The sequence below is a fragment of the Zeugodacus cucurbitae genome, chromosome 4 (genome assembly GCF_028554725.1).
Source record: "Zeugodacus cucurbitae isolate PBARC_wt_2022May chromosome 4, idZeuCucr1.2, whole genome shotgun sequence".
Taxonomy (NCBI): domain Eukaryota; kingdom Metazoa; phylum Arthropoda; class Insecta; order Diptera; family Tephritidae; genus Zeugodacus; species Zeugodacus cucurbitae.
In genome coordinates this window covers 30,103,725-30,131,108 of record NC_071669.1, presented here as the reverse complement: position 1 = coordinate 30,131,108, position 27,384 = coordinate 30,103,725, and the positions used below count along the sequence as shown (strand labels likewise).

The 27,384-nt window shown below is 35.9% G+C and overlaps 2 protein-coding genes and 1 long non-coding RNA gene across 3 annotated transcripts in view; 1 reads left to right on the top strand and 2 right to left on the bottom strand.

The window, feature by feature from the left end:
• LOC128921388 (uncharacterized) overlaps nucleotides 1–27,384 on the bottom strand; it is a 62,573-nt gene that overhangs the window by 14,498 nt on the left and 20,691 nt on the right. The gene's annotated exons all lie outside the window — the stretch shown is intronic.
• The window catches only part of LOC105219958 (peroxidasin), a 179,075-nt gene that overhangs the window by 140,762 nt on the left and 10,929 nt on the right, over nucleotides 1–27,384 (top strand). The window contains exon 7 of the mRNA XM_054228930.1: nucleotides 23,666–23,835. Coding sequence (XP_054084905.1) covers nucleotides 23,666–23,835 — 170 coding nt within the window. The remainder of the gene's footprint in view (nucleotides 1–23,665; nucleotides 23,836–27,384) is intronic.
• Nucleotides 1,045–21,694, bottom strand: LOC128921386 (uncharacterized). The gene is made up of 2 exons (XM_054228952.1): nucleotides 15,031–21,694; nucleotides 1,045–12,788 (listed from the first exon to the last, which is right to left on the bottom strand). The coding sequence occupies exons 1-2, from the start codon at nucleotides 15,321–15,323 to the stop codon at nucleotides 11,927–11,929; spliced, it is 1,155 nt and encodes a 384-aa protein (XP_054084927.1). The 5' UTR covers nucleotides 15,324–21,694; the 3' UTR covers nucleotides 1,045–11,926.

The following is a 27,384-nucleotide window of genomic DNA, read 5'->3' as shown; positions in this document are numbered from 1 at the left end:
TTCGTACATGAAATTAGTAATTCTGACAGTTCGATTTTTTCTTCAACCTGTTACAAAATTAATTTGTTCAATGTTACCTATATCGAACTCTTTAAACAATACTTATAACTTTAAAGCAGTTGACCGCTGAAAGTTCATTGATTTGAAAATTTTTTTGATAATGTAAAGTTACACATATAAAGTTCTGTTGAACACAATGGTCGGCCACATATCAACTAAATTTACATACAGAGGTAGTCAAAATTATTTACACATCGAACGTTTTTTTTACAAGTTTCACGGAAAAGCTTTGGCTTGTTGTTGTTGTCGCAGGGTAACAAAATGCTATGTTGTCGTAAACCTTGATCTGTTCCTGAGCGAATAAAGTCAGTTTGGCAAGAATAGCTGGAATTATGGCGGAGAAATAAGCAAATGAATTGAAGACTCGCAGTAGTCAAAAGTATTTATATATATTTGGCGTAGGAACCGCTTTAAGCGATTATAGCCGAATCCACCAGAGCGCGCCACTCATTCCTCCTTTTTGCTTTTTGGCGCCAACTGGAAACACCAAGTGAAGACAGGTTACTTTGCACTTGGCCTTTCCACCGGAGTGGAGGTCGTCCTCTTCCGCGGCTTCCTCCAGCGGGTACTGCATCGAATACTTTCAGAGCTGGAGTGTTTTCTTCCATCCGTACAACATGACCTAGCCAGCGTAGCCGCTGTCGTTTTATTAGCTGAACTATGTCAATGTCGTCGTATAAATCGTGCAGCTCATCGTTCCATCGTCTACGGTATTCGCCGTTGCCAATGTTTAGAGGACCATAAATCTTGCGCAAAACCTTTCTCTCGAAAACCCCAAGAGTCGTCTCATCGGATGTTGTCATCGTCCACGCTTCAGCGCCATACATCAGGACGGGAATAATGAGCGACTATAGAGTTTGATTTTGGTTCGTCGAGAGAGGACTTTACTTTTCAATTGTCTACTCAGTCCAAAGTAGCACCTGTTGGCAAGAGTGATTCTGCGTTGGATTTCAAGGCTAACATTGTTGGTGTTGTTAATGCTGGTTCCCAGATAAACGAAATTATCTACAACTTCAAAGCTATGACTGTCAACAGTGACGTGGGAGCCAAGACGCGAGTGCGCTGACTGTTTGTTTGATGACAGGAGATATTTCGTCTTGTCCTCATTCACCCCCAGACCCATACGCTTCGCATCTTTATCTAGTCTGGAAAACGCAGAACAAACGGCGCGGTTGTTGCTTCCGATGATATCAATATCATCGGCATACGCCAGGAGCTGTACACTCTTGTAGAAGATTGTACCCTCTCTATTTAGCTCTGCAGCTCGTATTATTTTTTCCAGCAATATATTGAAGAAGTCGCACGATAGTGAGTCACCCTGTCTGAAGTCTCGTTTGGTATCGAACGGCTCGGAGAGGTCCTTCCCGATCCTGACCGAGCTTTTGGTATTGCTCAACGTCAGCTTACATAGCCGTATTAGTTTTGCAGGGATTTCCAGGTCTAAAACCCCACTGATAAGGTCCAATCAGTTCGTTGACGGTGGGCTTTAGTCTTTCACACAATACGCTCGACAAAACCTTATATGCGATATTGAGGAGACTTATACCACGGTAGTTGGCGCAGATTGTGGGGTCTCCCTTCTTATGGATTGGGCAGAGCACACTAAGACTCCAATCGTCAGGCATGCTTTCTTCCGACCATATTCTACAAAGAAGCTGATGCAAGCACCTTATTAGTTCTTCGCCGCCGTATTTGAATAGCTCGGCCTTCAATCCATCGGCCCCGCCCGCTTTGTTGTTCTTCAAGCGGGTAATTGCTATTCGAATTTATTCATGGACGGGTAATGGAACATCTATTCCATCGTCATCGATTGGGGAATCGGGTTCGCCATCTCCTGGTGTTGTACTTTCACTGCCATTGAGCAGGTCGAAGAAGTGTTCCCTCCATAATCCCAGTATGCTCTGGACATCCGTTACCAGATTACCACCTTGGTCTCTACATGAGGAAGCTCCGGTCTTGAAACCTTCGTTAAGTCGCTTCATTTTTTCATAAAATTTTCGTGCATTCCCTCTGTCTGCCAGCTTCTCAAGCTTTTCATACTCACGCATTTCGGCCTCTTTCTTTTTACGCCTGCAAATGCGTCTCGCTTCCCTCTTCAGTTCTCGATATCTATCCCACCCCGAACGTGTTGTGGTCGATCGCAACGTTGCGAGGTAGGCAGTCTGTTTTCTCTCCACTGCGGAACGACAATTCTCATCGTACCAACTGGTTTTTTGGCGTTGCCGGAGACCAATTGTTTCGGCTGCAGCGGTATGCAATGAGTTTGAGATGCCGTTCCACAGGTCCCTTATATCGAGATGCTGATGAGTGCTCTCAGAGAGCAGGAGTGCAAGTCGAGTAGAAAATCGTTCGGCTGTCGGTTGTGATTGCAGCTTTTCGACGTCGAACCGTCCTTGTGTTTGTTGACGGGCGATCTTTGCTGCACAGAGGCGAGTGCGTATCTTTGCTGCTACTAGATAATGGTCCAGTCAATGTTTGGTCCTCGGAAAGTACGCACGTCTAAAACACTGTCTTCCATCTATCACAAAGTGATCGATTTGATTGCGCGTGTTTCGATCAGGGGACAGCCACGTTGCTTGATGAATTTTTTTATGCTGGAATCTGGTACTACAGACAACCATATTTCGGGCCCCAGCGAAGTCGATCAGCCTCAGGCCGTTTGGCGATGTTTCGTCATGGAGGCTGAATTTTCCGACTGTTGTGCCAAAGACACCTTCTTTACCCACCCTGGCGTTAAAATCGCCAAGCACGATTTTGACATCGTGGCGAGGGCAGCGCTCATAGGTGCATTCTAGGCGCTCATAGAAAACATCTTTGGTCACATCGTCCTTCTCTTCCGTTGGGGCGTGGGCGCAAATCAGCGATATGTTGAAGAACCTCGCTTTGATGCGGATTGTGGCAAGACGTTCATCCACCGGGGTGAATGCCAGGACTCGGCGACGTAGTCTCTCTCCCACCACAAATCCAACACCAAATTTGAGCTCCTTTATATGGCCGCTGTAGTAGATGTCACAAGGACCCACCTTCTTCCGTCCTTGTCCCGTCCATCGCACTTCTTGGACGGCGGTGATGTCAGCCTTTAGTTGTATGAGGACATCAGCCAGCTGGGCAGAGGCACCTTCCCAATTAAGAGTCCGGACATTCCAGGTGCATGCCCTCAAATCATGATCCTTAGTACGTTTTCAGGGGTCGTCATCAAAAGGGGGGTTTCTCATCCGAGGCTCGGTGTTTGTTTTCATTGGGGAGATTTTTTTATGTGGTGGGTCCCAAGCCCTACGCACAACCGCAGAAGCGGGCTTCGCCTTCTCACTTTAGCTCGCCTCCAAACGGATGTCTGTTAGCTACCCAGGGGGTACTTGGTCTAAAACCAGAAGTCGTGAGCTGCTTGAGTCATATGCAAAAGAATCGTTCCTGGCCACTCCCAAGTGAATGGCAATCAGAAACTTTCCTCACTTGCGTGAACTTCTACATATGACCCCATCCCCCTAAGTTAACAGTTTATTTAGACCAAATGTCGGTAATTTCGGCGTTTTCGTTTATTAAATAAATCGTCCTCTGATATTTAACGAAAGACCAAACATGTTGACTAAGGTTTTGATCAGGGCTGTGCGGAGGTTAACTTGATTTGCTTCATTTAAATCTTTTGTAGGTAACGATCCTTCATGAAATGGAGCATTGTCCTGTTGTAAAATGTAGTCAATAGTTGGAAAAGGCCGACTAACCACTACAATGGTATGGTCATGTGAATTTGGATATATCCAGATGATGTAGGGTCCCTAAATTTGTAGCAAATCTCCAAAACTTAGCTTAGCGCCTAAACTGCATATTTCTTATTTTCACGTGGTAAATGCATAAAGCGTTTGCTAAACAAGCCCTGGAACCAAAATTCAACATTATCTGCCCACGACAAGCTCCAGAATCTAATTTAAGGCAAATGCCTGACATATCGTTTTTTTTATTTTCGGAAATATTGACCAAATTGACCAATTTTTACCAAACGTCAGGTATTTATGTTAACTTCTTTAATGTCCTGAGCAGTGTAGCATCATTTACTGTTCTTGCAATATGCTGATTCCATGCTGCTGCAATATTAACAGGACTAATTGTGGGATTTTGTATGACAGTTCCTACTAATCTTCTGCATTTTCTTTGAGTTATCACAGGTTTCCGCCCAGTTATCTTTAAATTTCCCTTGCAATATTTCCTGTCCTTTTTTTAATAACATTATAAATAGTGTTCTATCAAATTCTGTAAATTTTAGCTAACTCCGAAGCCACAACCCCAGTCTTAAACTTAGTAACAGTCTCCGATCTAGTTATAATCGATAATTCCTTTGTTTTCTGCATTTTATGAATGCACTAGAATTCAATTACTACTCTTGCTTAAACCAAATCCAAGGATAAAGGCTAAATCGCGGTGTGTAAATACTTTTGACGCAAAAAAATGTGTGTAAATACTTTTGACTACTGCGAGTATGTAGTTCATTTGCTTATATCTCCGCCATATTTCTAGCTATTCTTGCCAAACTGACTTCATTCTCTCAGGAATAGATCAAAGTTTATAACAACATAGCATTTTGTTACCCTGCGACAACAACAACAACAAGCGAATGCTTTTTGTGTGAAACTTGTATAAAAACGTCCGATGTGAAAATAATTTTGACTAATTGAAAATAAAATAATATTGTTGAAAAAACTATTATTCATTTTTTTTGCAACACTGTATAATTTTTATACTCTCGCAACAAGTTGCTATGTTGAAAATTACTAAAAGTGCGTTAACTTACTAACGGAAAACATCAGAAACATTAAAATTTACAGAAGAATTGGCAGAAGGAAACTGCACTCAGATTTTTTTTTTTTAATTTGGGAAATGGGCGTGACGTCCATATCTCAGGAACTACGCGACCGATTTCCATGAAATTTTTTTATAATATTTTCTTAACACCCTGATGACGTTTGGAAAATGGACGAAATCGGTTCACAACTACGACTATTTCGCATATAATATAATTTTGAATTCCATCTGATTCGTCCACTGTATAAGATTTACATCAGAAACCAATGAAGATAGCGGAAGCTTTACACAAATACTCTATACGATCTGTGGCATCACTTGTGAAAAAATGTCGACATCGGACTATAACTTTTCAATGCTCCGGATATGGAATATGACTCAGTGCCTTAGGGTAATTTATCACCAAAAATATCGGTAAAGCTCTCAGATATCTTAATTTAATTAAAAGGGAAACTTTTTCTTCTAATAGTGTGTCTCTGTACGAAAAATGGTTAAAGTCGGGTCATAACTTCACCTAGCTCCCATATACCTAATTAAAGGTTTTTCAAAAATACGATGCGCTTAATATGTACTATATTAACATATACTATATATGTTTACTTTCGTTTTTCTATTGGACTTTATGCCGAATATGTGGGTCAAATTGTGCGCATGACATATACACCGTGGCTTTCAAATTATACGGACGTGTTATTGATGCGCTCCGTGAAAACTTTCGGAATTACAAAAAACAAAATAAACAAATAACTAAAAAAAAGTGCATTAAAGCAAGTGTTAGGCAATAACGCCGAACGGGATAACCAAAACATAAAATAATCATAATAATAAACAGTGTACAATTAAGCAAAACAAAAAAAATAATAACAATTATTAGTCAGAAGTAAACAAATTCTCAAAAATATGAGCGCAACGCAGCCTGACCAACAAAGCCGCCAAATTCAGAGATTGCCTACTTTAGTTTTGTCGAGCCGGCAAAACCTACCAACAAAAAAGGCAACGGTGAGAAGGATGACCCATCACAGCGACCAACCGAGCCAAAGCAGAGCTTACAAACAGCAAAGTCAGCAGAGAACGGCAGTCAACAAGGGCCAGCAACAAACAAGAATACACCAACAAATTCGCAGGTACCAGCAAATGATCAGACAGCGAAGAAAAACATAGCGCAAGGTGAGAATGTACCAATAAAAAAAGGTTTATCTGTGCAGATTGGCATTGACCGCTACATCAATGTAAAAAGAAAGTTAAGTCCTTCAAAGTTAGCGGTCAATCCTAAAAAATTTCAAGGCGACAAGCCAATCAAAAACAAACCTGAGGTATTAAATGGCAACAGATTTGCCTTATTAAGCAAAGGTTCAGACGACGATGCGAAGGGTACCACCACAGTCGCGAATGCTAAACCGCCGCCAATATATTTGCGGGAGCGTAGCTCAAATGCACTTGTTGCTAAATGGAGTGAAATTGTAGGTACTAATAATTTTCATATAGTGCCTTTGAAAAAGGGCAATATAGATGAGACTAAAATACAGTCGTACACTGAGAAAAGTTTCATGAACATAGTTAAACATTTGTCAAACAAAAATAAGAACTATTATTCTTATCAGCTGAAGAGTTCTAAAGGCCTAGTTATTGTAATTAAAGGTATAGAGTCTTCCGTAGATTCTAGCGAAGTCAAAGAAGCCCTTGAAGAATGTGGCTTTGAAGTTAAAACTGTTGCAAACATCTTTAACAGAAATAAAGTACCACAACCCATGTTTAGAATTGAACTGATGCCGAATTCTAACCAGCTTAGAAAGAACGAAGTGCATCCAATATACAATTTAAAATATTTGCTGCACCGTAGAGTAACCGTTGAAGAACCACACAAAAGAAATGGTCCGGTACAATGCACCAATTGTCAAGAATATGGCCATACCAAATCCTATTGCACTCTACGCAGTGTTTGTGTGATATGTGGAGATTTACATTCCACCTCCAAATGCACCACTAAGAAAGAGAATTTAAATAAAAAATGCAGCAATTGTGGAGGAAATCACACTGCCAACTACAGGGGTTGTCCTATTTATAAAGATTTAAAATTGAAGCTGTCACAGGGAATTCAAGCACGTCGTAACCAAATGTTACATACTCCCCGTAATGACATTATAGATATCACAGACCATATTCCAAAACCTAGTAATATTAAAAATAATACTGTGCAAGGGAGCTATGCCAATGTTGTAAAAGGCAACAATGTACAAATGCAACCACCACAAAATCCTCCAAATAGTGGTATTGAAACAATGATCATAAATCTTACGCAATGTATGACACAATTTATGTCTACAATGCAAAACATGATCCAAGATTTAATAAAATCACAAAACCAAATGCTGCAAACTTTATTAAGTAAAAAATGAGCGTACTAAATATCTGTATATGGAATGCTAACGGTGTTAACCAACATAAACTAGAGATTATTAGATTTCTGTCTGAAAAAAATATAGATGTAATGCTAATATCAGAAACTCATCTGACAAACAAAAATAACTTCAATATACCCGGATTTAGACGCTATGTTACAAATCACCCGGATGGAAAAGCGCACGGTGGAACGGCAGTATTGGTTAGAAATCGGCTTAACCACTATGCTCTAGAACAGTGTCGGCCAAAACGCATTTTTCCTATGCCCGGGGCATAGGCTAGCTGCTGCGACGTCAAACACGTATACTCACACGTATACTCTTCTGCCAGCTTGGTTCGTATGGCAGCGTATGGCGAAGCTTATTATTTCAGTTGCGTTTCAGAATTCTGTGAGCTAGCACGTATGCGCAAGTTTAATTTTTTACACTGCCAGAAAATACCCCCTTGCGTAATTTATAAAAATGTTTAAAATTGAATGGGAGACAAATTTTTTTTTGTTGAAAATATGGAGGGAGAAGCCATTTGCCTCATTTGTAATAAATTTGCACTGATCAACATTTGTACAAATTGAACTTAAATCATTTTCATTAACATTATAAAAAAAAATTGCTCATTATTTGTTCAGTGTACTTTTCTGCCAACACAGTTTGCAGCAACGCTTTACGCACACTAGTGAAAGCTACATACTATTGCATTGGACAACACTGCTCTTCCCTAAAGGAAGACAGCTGTACAACACAATTATGAATAAGCACAATAATCTTGATATAATATCTCCTGGCAAGCCGACATATTGGCCCAGTGATCGTAACAAAATACCAGATCTAATTGATTTCGCAGTAATCAAAATTATAGATAGATCGCTTGTGACAGCTGATACATGTACAGACTTATCTTCTGATCATTCACCTGTAGTAATAAAGTTGTGTGAACAACCCATATTCGTTGATCCAAAAGTGGGTCTAACATCTTATAAAACGAACTGGTTAAAATATAAGAAATATGTGAGTAGCCACATTAATAGTGAGTACAAAATAAATACAGGAAGAGATATTGACGAAAGCATAAGAGAACTTAATGATATAATAACTAACGCAGCTGTCTTAGCAACACCAAACAGAAACTATAAGCCACTTGGTCTCCGAAAAACCACTAACAGAGAAATAGAAAAGCTTGTAAATGAAAAAAGGCGTGCTAGACGAGAATGGCAGATAAATCGCTCCCCTTCCACTCAGCTTCAATTGAAATCTGCTGTACAAAATTAAAGAAAGCGCTTAAACGCGAGGAAGAATTCAACAACGAAATGTATATAAAGAAGCTATGTCCAAACTCAAGAAAGCAAAATTCCCTGTGGAAAGCCCAAAAGTCCATGAAGCCTCCAGTCGACTCCAACATGCCTATACGAGACTTGGGTGGAAATTGGGCTCGAAGTGACGAGGAAAAGGTATTTCAACCAAATCACCTGGAAAAGGTATTTCAACCTAATTGCCCAAAGAACAACTTTATGTTGTCAATCTTACCTAACACAGCAAATGAGTCGCTCGAGTCTTTTAAGGCTTCACCTTTTGAAATTAATTGCATCATAAAAGAACTAAATCAAAAAAAGTCGCCAGGACATGATAATATCACCCCAAAAATGCTAATAGAGTTACCAAATATTGCTGTAGAGGTGCTCTCTTTGCTCTTTAATGCGATTTTTAGTTTTGGATACTATCCGATTTCATGGAAAAAGTCGCAGATTATCCTGATAGATAAACCTGGGAAAGACCTGACACCTGAAGGTGTGGCATGAAGGGCTTTTATATAAGATTAAAAACATTCTACCTTTAGAATTGTATAAAATATTGGAGTCTTATTTAAATAATAGACAATTTATGGTTAAAGTAGGAGACTTCATATCTGATGAACGACAAATAAGTGCTGGTGTACCACAAGGCAGTGTTTTAGGGCCAACTCTGTACATCATATATACTGCTGATCTTCCAACAGCTAATAATGTTTTGACATCAACTTTCGCGGATGACACAGCTTTAGTGAGCCGTAACAAATGCCACATTATAGCATCAAGAATATTAGCGGAGCACTTAAGATCTGTCGAAGAATGGCTAGCCAACTGGCGTATAAATGTGAATGAACAAAAGTGTAAGCACGTTACATTTTCTCTAAGACCAAAAATGTGTCCGGCAGTAAAAATGAACAATATTTTGGTGCCCCAAGCGAATGAAGTTACCTATCTTGGTATTCACCTAGATAGAAGGCTTACGTGGAGAAAACATATATCTAGTAAAATAACTTGCATGAAGATAAGAGCTGCAAATTTAAATTGGCTTATAAATAAAAACTCTAAACTTAGCCTAGACAACAAAGTACTTTTATACAATGCGGTCATAAAGCCGATTTGGATGTATGTAATACAAAGGTTCCAATCGAAAATGCTTAGAACAATCACGTGCTCACCATGGTACATGCGCAATGAAAATATCCATAAAGATCTTGGTATCCCAATGGTGAAGAAAGAAGTAGAGGACAGCAGATTGAAATATATATCTAAACTCCGTGATCACCCAAACCCATTGGCTAATGCTTTAATACAATCCTGTAATCAATCACGTCTAAAAAGAGGAGATATGCCAGCACACTAAAGAGCAACGTTTCACCAAAACAACTCAATCACCTGGTTGAGCTTGTCTAGTTTTTAGTTAGTTTTAGGATTTTATAACTTATTGTTAGGCTTTAAAGAGCAGATTCAGTAAATAAATGTATATTGAAAAAAAAAAAAAAAATTGTGCGCTATCTGTCCATACTTGTTTAATAATAAATTTGACATATACATATGTACATAAATAGATATATAAATTGTTTCTGTTTGTTTTTCCTTTAAGTGTAAAAAAATATTCAAATATTTGAAAAACGTAAAGTGCACATATGCATTTTCCTTTAAGAGGTTATGTGGGTTTCAGAAGTTGAAAGCATGAGTATTTTTACAATTTCTGTTTAATATATACAATTATATATTTCATTTAAACTATTCAGCATATCAAAGATACATATTTAAACAGTACTTTGTGAAATTTTTATTTACAAATTCCGAATGCTCAGCTGTTGGTACCTCATCTCCCATGGCATCTCCAAAAAAAGTTCTTTCCTTAGATAGCATAACTCATTATTGATTCATCCAAGTCAACAAACCAAAAATATTTCGATAGTTCATGGATAAGTCTTGTTAATGAACGAAGGAAAAAAATATTAAAATTTGAATTTTTGACAGGTTTTGAACAAAAAATTAAATTTTTTGGTCCAATTTTCGCCATATACTGATTCGAAAAAAATAGTTATAATAAAGATGTGTGGAAAATATGAACAGAATTGCTTTATAACTTTTTGACAAGTCGTACCCATTGACTTCAAAATTTTAGTTTTGAGATAAATCCGTTTAAAGTTTTCCATTCCAACTCACGTGACCTGATGGGCAGATCTTCCAAAGTGTCTATATCTTGAAATTTTGTACGAATGGATTTGATAATTTTGTATTGTACCATTTAATAAAACAAAAAAAGTTTTAAATTTTGAAATCCACATAACCCCTTAATTCACCATGTGGTCCAATTAAGCGCTGTAATTAAACAAACTGATCATTTAAACATGATAATTGTATAATAATTGAACGAAAATTTGTGCAAATTTTGATGTGCAATTAAGCGAAAAGTAATGTACATAGTTTTGTTAATGTTTTTTTTTTCAAATTTATTGTTATTAATATGTATTTTTCTTATTAATAAGATATATGTAAATGTGACTTTCATTCTAAAAGAAGAAATATCACTTCGAAGTATTTGAGAAAAGCTGGGTAAGTACCTCGAGGCACTTAAACGGGAATAATTTAAGTGCCTTTTCCGCTTAAATGTATAAAAAATCTTGCATGCTAAGGAGGGGTACTTAAGCAAGGATTACAGCATACACTCTCGTGGTGATGAGAATTTATTGCTTTTGTCTTTGCTTGTCATGATCTTTTATTTTACTCATACATTTCTTAATAAGTAAGAGCGCTACTTGTCAGTGAAAATCAAGTAAAACAAAAATAATTACTATGCAATAGCAACTACACGACTGGCTCTGTAGCTTCTCCACTCATAGTTGTTTGAATAGAAATTAGCTCACAATGCATGTCTATGGGTGCGTGCAGAGTGGCCGCTTGTTGCCGAGCCGAGCCGACTGACGCTTATTGCGAGAACCAATGCGAGAAAACTGGTACTATACAAATTAGTACAAATAAGCGCGAACAGGTCATAGTGGGCGCCGAGCTGGTCAGAGCGCAAAGCTGATTGAATGCGAGAAACAGTTCCAAAGCGTATTTCAGCGCCGAAAACATTGGTTATTCTGCGAAAAGCTAGTTTTGGACATAAAATTCTTTGGAAAAAGTAAAATTAAAATGAAAATCATATGCTGTCATTCATCATTTAATGGCATTCTTGTTGAACTTTTCTTGAGTACAGTCGTGTGTTTTGGTTTATTTAAAATGAATGTAGAACAATTAATAAGTGAAGTTTTTTCTCGGCCGGCTTTGTGGGATCAGAAAAATAAATGTTATCATAACCGTGTTTTAGTGGAAAAGCTATGGATGTCCGTTGCTTCAGAAATGAAAATACCAAGTAAGTTACATTGAAATTTGTTATATTTTATTCATGCATACGAAATTACAAAATTTATCTCTTATTAATCTACCATTTTTGACACTTGTTTTATTGAATTCTTTTATGATTTTTTCCAAATTTTCTTTTTGCACTTCTTCTTTAAAATTTTCATCTAATCCCTCTAAATCAATAATTATGTTGTGTAGAAGGCATATACATTTTACAAGGAGTTCAGCGAACAAAGGATCCGTTTCAATGGGTTTCCATAATATTCTGAACCTTGCACTTAATAACCCAAAGGCGCATTCAATGCACTTTCTAGCTCTTGAAAGCCGGGCATTAAAATATTCATGGTCTTCCGTTATCTCCTTTCGGCTATACGGCCTTAACAAACATTCTAAAAGGGGATAAGCCTCATCCCCAAGAAATACATATGGCACAATTTCTTCACTGTTTGGCAGACATGTATTTCCTGGTACAGGTAGTTCTCCACTTTTTAAAAGATTAAAGATTTTGGAAGAGCTAAAAGTGCCACCATCACTTTGCTTTCCGTATCCACCAACTTCAACCGCAATAAATTTGCAGTTGGCATCGGCAATACCTTGCAATACAATAGAAAATAAGTGTTTATAATTATAATACATGGAGCCAGTATTTCCTGGACACTTGATTCGTATGTGCTTCCCGTCGATAGCACCAATACAATTTGGGAAGTTCCATAGCTTCCAGTATTGCTCTGCAATTTCTTGAAAACATTGTTCGTTTGGCTGCGGCATATGTATAGTAAACATATTATCCCATAGAACTTGTGTTGTCTCCTTAACAATAGCTCCTACTGTTGATTTGCCTAGCCGAAACGAAAAAGCTAGTGAGGCAAATGATGCTCCAGTTGCCAGAAATCTAAATAAGAAAGTTAAAACAAAAATTGTTATTTAAATTTATATTATATTATTTGTATAAATTTTTGTATATTATTGTTTAAATTCATGTATGCATATAATTTTTATCATATTTTTATTATATGGTTTTATTTGATCTTGCAGAGGAAGACTTAAAAAAAAAATGGAAGTATTTACGCGATCAATTTCGATAATTTAAAAGCGTCAAGTGTAAAAGCTACCCAAGAAGAGGTTGTAAAGGGTGATTTTTTAAGAGCTTGATAACTTTTTTAAAAAAAAAAACGCATAAAATTTGCAAAATCTCATCGGTTCTTTATTTGAAACGTTAGATTGGTTCATGACATTTACTTTTTGAAGATAATTTCATTTAAATGTTGACCGCGGCTGCGTCTTAGGTGGTCCATTCGGAAAGTCCAATTTTGGGCAACTTTTTCGAGCATTTCGGCCGGAATAGCCCGAATTTCTTCGGAAATGTTGTCTTCCAAAGCTGGAATAGTTGCTGGCTTATTTCTGTACACTTTAGACTTGACGTAGCCCCACAAAAAATAGTCTAAAGGCGTTAAATCGCATGATCTTGGTGGCCAACTTACGGGTCCATTTCTTGAGATGAATTGTTCTCCGAAGTTTTCCCTCAAAATGGCCATAGAATCGCGAGCTGTGTGGCATGTAGCGCCATCTTGTTGAAACCACATGTCAACCAAGTTCAGTTCTTCCATTTTTGGCAACAAAAAGTTTGTTAGCATCGAACGATAGCGATCGCCATTCACCGTAACGTTGCGTCCAACAGCATCTTTGAAAAAATACGGTCCAATGATTCCACCAGCGTACAAACCACACCAAACAGTGCATTTTTCGGGATGCATGGGCAGTTCTTGAACGGCTTCTGGTTGCTCTTCACCCCAAATGCGGCAATTTTGCTTATTTACGTAGCCATTCAACCAGAAATGAGCCTCATCGCTGAACAAAATTTGTCGATAAAAAAGCGGATTTTCTGCCAACTTTTCTAGGGCCCATTCACTGAAAATTCGACGTTGTGGCAGATCGTTCGGCTTCAGTTCTTGCACGAGCTGTATTTTATACGGTTTTACACCAAGATCTTTGCGTAAAATCTTCCATGTGGTCGAATAACACAAACCCAATTGCTGCGAACGGCGACGAATCGACATTTCACGGTCTTCAGCCACACTCTCAGAAACAGACGCAATATTCTCTTCTGTACGCACTGTACGCATTCGTGTGGTTGGTTTAATGTCCAATAAAGTAAACTGAGTGCGAAACTTGGTCACAATCGCATTAATTGTTTGCTCACTTGGTCGATTATGTAGACCATAAATCGGACGTAAAGCGCGAAACACATTTCGAACCGAACACTGATTTTGGTAATAAAATTCAATGATTTGCAAGCGTTGCTCGTTAGTAAGTCTATTCATGATGAAATGTCAAAGCATACTGAGCATCTTTCTCTTTGACACCATGTCTGAAATCCCACGTGATCTGTCAAATACTAATGCATGAAAATCCTAACCTCAAAAAAATCACCCGTTATATGAAGAAGAAATTGAAGATATTCTCAACACTTCACAAGTCGAAGAAACAAGAGATCTGTGCGACAATGACGAGTTCAGCTGTGAAGTTCCATCGAAAAAAAAAAATACCTCTAACAGCACTGCCCAATTGTTGGAAATTGAAAAAAGAAAATTGGCACTGCTGGAAAATAAAAAAATGGAAAAAAAGACTGTATTGGATGAAGATGAAGCATTTTTCGTAACTCTTTTGCCGCATATTCGGAAGTTGGACCCAGAGAATAAATTTCTGTGTCGAATGGAAATGCAAAATGTACTTTATAAATACGTGTATGCAAAAGTTAAAAATATGCCCACACTGTCCAATGAAACTTCAAGATACGCGCCTTTGTCTTCACCAACCAGCGTTTTTTCTGAAAGCTACCAGATAAATTCTTTAGACCTTAGCACAACTCCTTGTTTTCAACCGATCTCATTTACCACAGTTGAAGGTACAAATATACCATCAACTTCATCATCATTGGTTCCAGACCAAAATACAATGGAAACTGTAATTTATTCATCTTTAAATTCCTCTTAATTAATTTATATTATTTATTTTTAATTTTTTTTTTTAATTTTTCTTTTTATTTATAAAAAAATGTATTCATGAATTTAATACGATATAAAATGAATTTAATACAATAAATACAAATATATAAAACATAAAAAATTTCTTACCTGAGAGTTACTATCAAGCGTTCACATGGACATATTGGTACTTTAATAAAATTACTCCACTTCTTTTTTAATTTATCACCAATCTTTTCGAGAATATAGTCGAAAGTTTCAATACTCATTCGAGCATATTCTTTAAACTTGGCAGGATATTTTCTTAAATCACTATATAAGTGATGAAATTCTCCAAATTCACTTCGTTTATCATTTATTGGATGTTTTCCAAATGATTTTTTGTTGATAAAATACTTTAAAACAGTAGCCGAAGCTAAATACTCATCATCTGACGAATCCATATCTTTTCACTTCAATTTCACAAACACGAATGAACAACAAACCCAAATGCATACAAACATACATAAAACACAAATAATAGATAAAATATCAGCCCTGATTCTCGCATCCACTATGCACACTCAAACTTGTTTCTCGCATGAACAAGTTCTTGCAATAAGCGTCAGTCGGCTCGGCTCGGCAACAAGCGGCCACTCTGCACGCACCCTATGAGTGTGAGTGCACACCGCCATCGCATTTGAAGCAACCCAGTAGTTCGGCTGGTGTCAAGCGATTACTAGAGCGCTAAATCTACTAGCGATTTCATGCATTACTAGTAATTAGTCTTTTCGCTAATGATTTGTAATGCAACGAGGCATTACTCGAAAAATGAATTGGCAAAACCCACCCCTAAAAACAGTACTCTTGTTTTTTTTTTTCATTTCGCGCTCTCTCTCTCGTCTCTTTTGTCACACAATTTTTTCCAAAAATTTGACGCGTCATTTCACATTTTTCCGACTAAGAGGAAGATGCGTAATTTGCGTACGGAAAATTATAGAATATTTTTACATATAGTGAAAAAGTATTGTGCAAAAAAGTGAAAATTAATTTAATAAGTGAATAAATGTAATAATAAAATAAGAATAAAAGCGCAAGACAAGAAGAAGTGAAAAACAACCACGGATGGAGGCGCCAACACCGGATCATCACAAACAACAACAAAATCACCGCAGATCACCCAAACTCTGCAACCCATAGAACCATCGCGGGATTATCCACCCATAGATCAGGTTATATACTTAATATAATTGAAAACTTATTATTACAACATTATTATACTAAAAACTAATAATATTTTTTATTTTGTACAATCAAAGATGTGTATTAAATAATAAATAAAAATTAAGTTTACTCTCAGTAAAGAAATTCTGTTCTCTGGTGCACACTCATACATTTCTTGATAAGTAAGATCGCAACAAGTCTATGAAAATCAAAAAGAAGAGTGTGTAAAACAAATAAAATATATTATTATGTAAAGTATCTTAGCAAAACTAATTAAATTTATAATCTTAAATGTAATCAAGAATGATGAAGACAATATTACGACAGACTGAAGCGTTCACGACCCACGGATGGGAATAGGCAACAGAAGAATTGTCAAATGGAAAACGGAAATGTGAAACATAGTGAACCAAATTGAATAATGTGCAGATAAAATATCACAATGAACGTAATTCTTAAAATCTTAATTTATAAAATAATCCAATATAATAATGCATATTTATAATTAAAATTATATGTTTTGTTACAAAAAGTTCGCCATTTTTGTTGGTTGGAAAAGTGAAAAAATTCTTTATATTCGACTTTTTTGTACTATTGTTGTTTAATTCCGCCTTCTTTTGCAAGTTAATACATTTTTCACTTAGAATTTTAAATAATAATTAAGCACTAGCCTTGAATTCAGCTCTTTGTTTTGATTTTATTGTTTTGTACCACCGTGCAATTTGTAAATTTTTCTTTTGTTCTTTGTTTTACTAGCGTGTTCGGGGTCGTGAAAGTTGTCACTCAACAGGAACTCAAAACCCAAAAAAGCTAACTGTAAACGAATATCGTAATCTTGTCTTCTATCATTCTTGGATGTAATATAGCTTGGTAGCTAAACTGGCTGATATCGGTCAAGAAATTTCCCACAAATACATATTATAAAACAAGTAAGGAAAGGTTAAGTTCGGTTGCAACCGAACATTTTATACTCTCGCAATTCATTGCAATATTTTTTTTTATTTTTCTAAAATTATATGCTCATTTAATTTGGCTTAGAAATTTCTTATATTACCCGATTCATAAGCTATTGAGCCCATCGTATTTTTGAAAATCCTATAATTAGCTATATGAGAGTTCAGGGAATTTGTGACCCGATTTTAACCATTTCTGATACAGAAACACACTATTAGAAGAAAAAGATTTCCTCTGAATTAAATTAAGATATCTGAGAGATTAACCGATATTTTCGGTGAAAAATTACCATAAGGCACTGAGTTCTTCAAATTCGATATCTGGGGCCTTGAAAAGTCCGATTTCGACAATTTCTTTACAAGTGATGCCACGGATCATATACAGTATTTATGTAAACTTTTATTTCGCTATCTTCATTTGTTCCTAATGTATATCTTATAAAGTGAAGGAATCAGATGGAATTCAAAATTGAGTTATATGGGAAGTTGTCGTAGTTGTGAACCGATTTCATACGTGTTATCAGGGTGTAAAGAAAATTTTATATATTGAAATTGAAATCTGTCGAGTAGTTCCTGACATATGGTTTCTGACCCATAAGTGGGAGATGCCACAACCATTTTCCATTTTGTAAAAAAAATCTGGATGCAGCTTCCTTCTGCTATTTCTTCTGTAAAATTTAGTGTTTCTCACGTTTTTCGTTAGTGAGTTAACGCACTTTTAGTAATTTTCAACCTCACCTTTGTATGGGAGGTGGGCGTGGTTATTATCCGATTTTTAATTTTTGGGCTGTATTAAAAAATGGCAAAAAAATGACTGCCGAAAATTTGGTTTATATACATAGCTCTATTGGTTTGCGAGATATATACAAAAAATCTATATGGGGGCGGGGCTACGCCCACTTCACCAAAGAAATTACATCCAAGTATGCCCCTTCATAGTACGATCCTTCATACCAAATTTTGTTTTCATAGCTTTATTTATGGCTTAGTTATGGCACTTTATGTGTTTTCGGTTTCGCCATTTTGTGGGCGTGGCAGTGGTCCGATTTTGCCCATTTTCGAAAGCAACCTTCCTATGGTGCCAAGTTTCATCAAGATATCTTAATTTTTTCTCAAGTTACAGCTTGCACAGACGGACGGACAGGCAGACATTCGGATTTGACTCGCCTCTTCGCCCTGATCACTTTGGTATATATAACCCTATATCTAACTCGTTTAGTTTTGGGTGTTACAAACAACCGTTATGTGAACAAAACTATAATACTCTCTTAGCAACTTTGTTGCGAGAGTATGAAAATGATTTTCGCTATTAGAAAAATCTAAAGATGCCATCAATTTGGGTGTTATCTTAATAGAATTCTTGGAACATGTTATTGAGTATCGATACTCAACTAGTCCCAATATACCTAAATAGTGATGGATTTGGACAAGTTCCATATCACAATTACAAAACAATTTTACCAATACAGATCGGGGATATTCTGCTTTAATATTCTAAACATCTTACAGTATCAACTTAAGGCATACTAAACACTATATTTATGCATTTATGCTTCTGAAACTAGCTGCTTGTGCTTACTAATAAAATACGTTAAAAAACTTTTCTGATAGATCTCTAACGTTTTTACCCGATTGGTAATTATAGGACAAAAGTTGGACCACTTCAAACTTTAACCTTTGCCCGGTATTTTAAAAAGACAATATTGGGTATTTTAGATATGAAAAAAGTAAAAATGAATCACCAACTAATTCATAAATTAATTTTAAATATTATAACGAAGAATATATAACGGTAAATTGTGTAACACAAAAAATAAACAAAAACGAATTGTAAAAAGAGTTGCTTGACACTAACTAAATTGATTAAACATCTTTTTTACGGTTCTTGATTAAAATAAACCGTTGGCTCTGGAAAGTGAAAGATTTTGTTTATTTGCAATGTGTAAAATCATTCCCGACATACTGTACTTGCAATATATGAATAAAGGAAGTGATATGGTTATATTTTAAGTTAAATATTCTTCCTTTGAATAAAAATTATGATATAAAGAATACCGGTATATCAGCTCCAATTAAGCAGTCCGCTGTATTGGTTTTCCAATTCATCAACGCGAGTTATCCATTTACCTGTACATCGTGCAATAAATATATTGTTCCTGATTAATTTCACGGAGCTTTTGCTATTTCAAGATATATGTAAAGTAAAAGGACAAGAGTATCCAATGTATAAAAATGGATGGGTGCGTTGACATAGGCTTGTTAGAAGACGACAATCATTAAAACAGTATACTTGCAAAAACTGCATTTAACTGCACAGGAACGCAGTGAAAAATTCGTCTACTATTCGCTATAGCTGACGACATTGTATGCCATTGCGAATTTAACCATTAACTTTATTTATTTATTTATTAATAATTTCGCTAATGTCCATAAAAAGGGAGACCCCACAATCTGTGTAAATTACCATAGGATAATCCTCCTAAATATCATGTAAAAGACTGAATCCCATCGGACCTTATAAGTGTGCATTCAGACCTGGAGAATCAACAACTGACCAGATATTCACCATGCGCCAAATCTTGGAGAAGACCCGTGAAAAGAGAATCGGCACTCAACATATTTTTGTTGATTTTAAAGCGGCTTTTGACAGCACGAAAAGAGGCAGCTCCTTTTATGACGAATGAATTTGGTAGCCCCTCAAATCTAAATCGACTGTGTAAGCTGACGTTGAGCAACACCAAAACTTCCGTCAGGATCGGGAAGAACCTCTCCGAGAAGAGATATTTTTGATCCTCTGAGCTGTACGAGTTATACGACGACATTGACATAGTTCAAAGAATAAAAGGACAACGGCAAAGTTGGCTAGGTCATGTTGGCCGAATGGAAACACTCTAGCTTTGCAGAACCCACCAGTGGAAGCAGAGGAAGAGGAAGGCATCCACTCCGTTTGAATGATCAGGTGGAATTGCCAAGGAAAGAGAAGAATCGCGCGCTATTATCGATTCGGTTATAATCGGATAAACGGTTTCCACGCCGAGTACATACAAACAATTTCGGGATAAGTACACGAACAGAAACAATTTACGGCAGTTTCTCCATGTCAAGTGAGACTCTATTTTTTATGTTTTTTTTTTTGATTCACCAGGTGGAACAAATAATTCCTTATTTTATTACTTCTTGTTTTGATATGATGAAAAAATGGCTTGGCATGCAGTGTGCAATCGTACATTTCAACATTGCTGTAACAGTGTAAACTTCTATTTTGGGATGAATTCACTATGGCACAAAAAAATTCGCTTGAGGCCCTGGATAGGATATTAAAAGATATAAAAAAACAATGACAAACTATTTGGCGGCACTCTGTTACTTCTTGCAGGTGTTATTCCACGTCCAACATACGCTGATGAAATCAACGCTTGCTTAAAATCATCGCTACTGTGGCGTAATATTGAAAAAGTACAACTGACAGGGAACAAGAGTTCAAATACTTTAAAATTCATCTGCCTAAACTTTATCAAAACCACTTTTAGATATTGGCAATGTTAATGTTGCTGTACATAAAAATCATATACATACGTATTTCTGCAATGTTACACAGGCAGTGCGAATAAAGGCCCAGCAGATTTAAAAGCGAAATCTCCTTAAAGGAGGAATGAAGGAGTCCTCCTATTGACCTCTTTTAGGAGCAGTAAGGGAGATTTTTTAATTTTGTTCTTATATTGTGTTTTTTTTATACTCTCGCAACCTGTTGCACAGAGTATCATAGTTTTGTTCACATAACGGTTGTTTGTGTCACCAAGAAATAAAAGAGCTAGATATGGTGTTATATATATATAAATGATCAGGATGACGAGTGGAGTTGAAATCCGGAAGTCTGTCCGTCCGTCTGTCCGTCCCTCCGTCCGTGCAAGCTGTCACTTCAGTAAACATTGAGATATCTTAATGAAACTTGGAACACATGTTCCTTGGGACCGTGAGAGGGTTGCTTTCGAAAATGGGCAAAATCGGTCCACTGCCACGCCCACAAAATGGCGAAAACCAAAAACACATAAAGTGTCATAACTAAGCCATAAATAAAGTTATAATTGTAAAATTAGGAATAAAGGATCGCACCAGGAAGGGGCATATCTGGATGTTATTGTTTTGGGGAAGTGGGCGTGGTCCCGCCCCCAAATCGGTTATTTATATATATCTCGCAAACCAATGAAGCTATATAAACCAAACTTTCTGCAGTCGTTTTTTTAGCTACTTCTTAATACAGTCCAAAAATGAAAGAAATCGGATAATAACCACGCCCACCTCCCATACAAAGGTTAAGTTGAAAATTACTAAAAGTGGGTTAACTCACTAACGAAAAACGCCAGAAACACTAAATTTCACATAAGGAATGGCAGATCAAAGCTGCACTCAGAGTTTTTTTACAAAATGGAAAATGGGCGTGGCGTCGCCTACTTATGGGTAAAAAACCATATCTCAGGAACTACTCGACCGATTTCAATGAAACTTGGTTTGTAATAGTTTCCTTACCTCCCAATAATATGTTGTGAAAATTGGCCAAATCGCTTCACAACCACGCCTACTTCCTATATACCAGAACTTAGAATCTGATCTGAATCGTTTACTTTACAATATATAAAGTAAGCACTAGTGAAGATATCGGTGCAAAACTTTGCACAAATACTGTATTTATAGTGTGGCAGCCCATTTCTAAAAATCGCCGAAATCGGACCATAGGTTTTCAAGGCCCCATATACCGAACATGAGGACCTCGGTGCTTCTAACCTAATATTAGGGTTTCCAACTTTCAATGGACTTTATACAATATATATGACGAATATGTAGGTCAAATTGTGTATTATATAATATTAATTAAGTTAAATAAATAAATTGCGAGAGTATAAAATGTTCGGTTACACTCGAACTTAGCCCTTCCTTACTTGATTTTATATTTTATTTTAGTGTTGACCTCCTTTTGTCATCTTTTAGGAGCAAAAAAGGAGATTTTATACTTCTATTGTGATTTTTTTTTACTTCATTTCAGTATTGATCTCCTTTTGTCCTCCTTTAGGAGCAATAAAGGAGATTTTTTGATTTTTCGTAGCTTAAAAATCGTTCTTTTGATTTAAAAATTACAATTTAAAGGGGAAATAATAACTGTTAATTTTTGTCTTCAAGCAATTGTTCATTTCAACTGTGTTTTTTAAAGCGTGCAGAGGTAAGTGTTTTGTATCTATTGAGTATTAAATATTTTAAATTGATAATTAAATGTACTCTAAAAGGCATTTAAAACGCCTAGTGAATAAAAAATTAAATAATTTATATATAAAAAAAATAATAATACACAAAATGAATATGATGTGGAAAGTGTTAATGAAATTGAAAAACATGGAACAAAGAATACGGAAGCTAGAGGAAATATCGGCGCAGAACACTATACTCCTGAAGCGGATTATTGACATATTTCCACCGATGAAGATTGAATTAATGATATTTCCTACTAAAAACATGAATGATTTAGCATCTACAGAATCCTTGCTTTTGAATAAGCCTGAGGCAGAAATTGTGAGTATGATAAAATACATTTGATAAGATGTTACTAAACAGTTTGAGTTTATTATAGGTGGCGTATCTGAAGCAAAAATTTTCAAAGAGACCCCTATCAAAAATTTTGGATGAAGTGATTGAGGAGTCCCTGCTCTTAAAAGTGAATTGGGATGGAACCAAAAAAAAGTTGCATTGAAGAATTATGCACTTTTCAATAAATTTCTTTACGGTAATACATAATTTCAATTCATGTCATCTATTTTTTTAACAAGTTTAATTTTTAGAGGCCTTAAAATATGATTACTCATACCCTGATTTTGAGGCAAAGATCAAAAAGGCGTTTCTCAAATGTAAGGCTCAGTTCTACAGGAACATTTATAATATAAAAAAATGATAGATTACATGTACATTCATTAAATTAAAAAACTTTAATAAAAAATAAAATTATAAAAATTTGTTTTTGTTAAAATAATTGCAGGTTGAAAATAATATAGGATTTATCATAGAGATCTCCTATAGTAGTAATCATAGAGATCTCCTTTGGGATTAATCTTAGAGATATCCTATAGTAGTAATCGTAGAGATCTCCTATATCAGTAATCATAGAGATCTCCTTTGGGATTAATCATAGAGATCTCCTATAGTAGTAATCATAGAGATCTCCATTAGGAGGTTAAAAGGAGTACTCGCGTTCCAATGACATGCAATGTTAAAAACGAGAATACAATTTTACGTGTATTTACACACGAGTATTAGGAGTAATCCTAAAGGATTAATCCAGGAGGTCTCAAACGATCATCCTAAAATCTGCTGGGGGTGAAAGATTGTGAGTTGGTAATGTGTATGTATTGCATTTTTTTGCAGATAGCTATCTTTCACTCTGATTCATAATTATCTTTCCTTGGGCGCTAAATTTCCAATATATTGATTTTCGTTGACTATAATGAATAAATTTAAATTAAATTGTTACTATGTAGTAAATTCGAAGAGTGTTTTCAAATAGTGGTCTCAAACGTACATTTATATACGCATATATAAGTATCCATACACAATATATTATTTGACACTTGTTTGTTTGTTTTTAGGTGGTATGGAGACATGATGGAAGAGTTATAACCCAAAACGATAAATATCAGATTAAAGGATCCGGAAGTATTCTTGTTAAAAATGTGACTACTGAAGACGGAGGTCGTTATGAGTGCACGATTAAAAATCAATATGGCCGTGTCACCGCTTCATCTCTGGTAAAAGTAAAGTAAGTTGAGATTATCACGTGACAGTTGCCTGTAACACCTAAAGCTAAACGAGATATAGATATATACACAGTTATATATCAAACTGATCTGGATGTCGATGATGGAATCGAGAGCTATATCTAAGCGACAAATAAAGCTATGAAAGTTAAATTTGGTATAAACGATTATAGTATGGAGGGACCTCTTTGGATACATTTTTTTTCTTATTAAATAGTACATTATGATTAAAATATTATCCAAAAATTTCGAATCAATCCGGGTAAAATTCTATGAGATATACCATTTGGGAGTTCCGCCCATTAGTTTCAATTTAAAACTTTAAACGCGTTTATCTCAAAACTTATATTTTTAAATCGGTGGACACAATGTCTCGAAAGATTATAAAGCGAATTGTTCAAATTCACACATCTTTGAAATAACGTTATCTATTTAATAAACGAAGGATTTATTTTTTTTATTTTTATTGCAACTATTTTTTGTTTCGAGAGCAAAAATATGACCAAAAAAGTGAGTTTTTTGATACAAATCTGCCAAAAATAATATTTAAAAATATTTCATTTTATCCTTCGCTCATTAAGGACCCACACCGAGCAGTCAAAAACGTTTTTCTACAACAGCCCATAGTTGCATATGGGCCAACCTACACCGAACAAGACGAAACAAAAAGGCATGTTCGATCCTTGACTTGAGAGATGTTGTCGAAGTTCCTATATATGTTCATACAGCCAACGCACACCAAATGCGACAAATTTGCCTCAAACCGTTTTTTGTCGAACATGCTGAGCTATAGCCCAACCCACACTGAATCAAACAAGACAAGCAAACCTAGACAAGACTGAAAAATCCGTTTCGTTGCTTATCGCTGCACCGTTGTTTTTTTTCATAGACAAAACCATGCATTGCATATAATTTAAAATAGATATTGACTATAAAAAAGCATAATTTAAATAAATTTTAGATAAATTAATTAATTAAATAGTGTTATAATTAATGTTTCCGCAGGAGTTATGCTTTGCGGTTATTTGTATTTTACTTAAAAATTGCAGCAAATGTTCGAATGTTGACACTTGCATCCTTGTGAAATTTCGAAATATTTGGGATGCATCCTCAGTTCATAAGTCAAATATTTAATAAAGGGTGATTTTTTAAGAGCTTGATAACTTTAAAAAAAAAAAAAACGCATAAAATTTGCAAAATCTCATCGGTTCTTTATTTGAAACGTTAGATTGGTTCATGACATTTACTTTTTGAAGATAATTTCATTTAAATGTTGACCGCGGCTGCGTCTTAGGTGGTCCATTCGGAAAGTCCAATTTTGGGCAACTTTTTCGAGCATTTCGGCCGGAATAGCCCGAATTTCTTCGGAAATGTTGTCTTCCAAAGCTGGAATAGTTGCTGGCTTATTTCTGTAGACTTTAGACTTGACGTAGCCCCACAAAAAATAGTCTAAAGGCGTTAAATCGCATGATCTTGGTGGCCAACTTACGGGTCCATTTCTTGAGATGAATTGTTCTCCGAAGTTTTCCCTCAAAATGGCCATAGAATCGCGAGCTGTGTGGCATGTAGCGCCATCTTGTTGAAACCACATGTCAACCAAGTTCAGTTCTTCCATTTTTGGCAACAAAAAGTTTGTTAGCATCGAACGATAGCGATCGCCATTCACCGTAACGTTGCGTCCAACAGCATCTTTGAAAAAATACGGTCCAATGATTCCACCAGCGTACAAACCACACCAAACAGTGCATTTTTCGGGATGCATGGGCAGTTCTTGAACGGCTTCTGGTTGCTCTTCACCCCAAATGCGGCAATTTTGCTTATTTACGTAGCCATTCAACCAGAAATGAGCCTCATCGCTGAACAAAATTTGTCGATAAAAAAGCGGATTTTCTGCCAACTTTTCTAGGGCCCATTCACTGAAAATTCGACGTTGTGGCAGATCGTTCGGCTTCAGTTCTTGCACGAGCTGTATTTTATACGGTTTTACACCAAGATCTTTGCGTAAAATCTTCCATGTGGTCGAATAACACAAACCCAATTGCTGCGAACGGCGACGAATCGACATTTCACGGTCTTCAGCCACACTCCCAGAAACAGACGCAATATTCTCTTCTGTACGCACTGTACGCATTCGTGTGGTTGGTTTAATGTCCAATAAAGTAAACTGAGTGCGAAACTTGGTCACAATCGCATTAATTGTTTGCTCACTTGGTCGATTATGTAGACCATAAATCGGACGTAAAGCGCGAAACACATTTCGAACCGAACACTGATTTTGGTAATAAAATTCAATGATTTGCAAGCGTTGCTCGTTAGTAAGTCTATTCATGATGAAATGTCAAAGCATACTGAGCATCTTTCTCTTTGACACCATGTCTGAAATCCCACGTGATCTGTCAAATACTAATGCATGAAAATCCTAACCTCAAAAAAATCACCCGTTATAATAATATTTTTAATTATTGAATATTCTGTAACATTTTTATTTACAAATTTCAAAAACTACAGGAAATGTTCGAATGTTGACACCTGCATCCTTGTGAAATTTCGAAATATTTGGGATGCATCCTCAGTTCATAAGTCAAATATTTAATATAATAATATTTTTAATTATTGAATATTCTGTAACATTTTTATTTACAAATTTCAAAAACTACAGGAAATGTTCGAATGTTGACACCTGCATCCTTGTGAAATTTCGAAATATTTGGGATGCATCCTCAGTTCATAAGTCAAATATTTAATATAATAATTTTTTTAATTATTGAATATTCTGTAACATTTTTATTTACAAATTTCAAAAACTCAGCCGTTGGCACCTCAATTTTCATGACGAAGAAGGTCTTGCCGTGGACATCATAACTCATGATTGGTTCATCAAAAAACAATAAACTAAAAATATTTCGATAGCACATGGAAAATTTTGGTTAATGAACCAAGGAAAAAATAAATTATTGAATTTTGAATTTTTGAGCACACTTTTTATGGGAAATTTTCGACTTATATTGCACTATTTAATAAGACAAACTATTTTTTACAAATTTTGAAATTTCGAAACCCACCTAATACTTTAATTGAGGCAGGAAGCCCCATATATAATTATAAAAATAATCATCAAGTTTAATATTTTAAATTTTGAATTTTTTGATATTTACGTTTTGTTTTATTGCAATGCACACCAAGCGAGGCAAAAAGACAAAATTGGTTGCCACGTCGCATTGTGTTGCGCTTGGTGTGGGTTAGAGCACAACATGTTTTTGTGTTCAAAAACGTTTTTGACTAATCCGGTGTGGGTTCACCCTAACTAGATTTAACCTTATACTATCGAATGTTTGATGAGTTTAATAAAAATTTACACACAATAATAATAATAATAGTTCTTGAAAACTGTTTTCAAGATGACTTTCCAAAGTTTTGGCTTCAGCAATCCAGTAAAGTCTACACTATATAATTTTATACTGTCGTGAAAAAGTTGCTAAGAGAGTATAATATTTTTGTTTACTTAACGGTTGTATTTAACACCCAAAACTAAAGGAGTTAGATATAGAGTT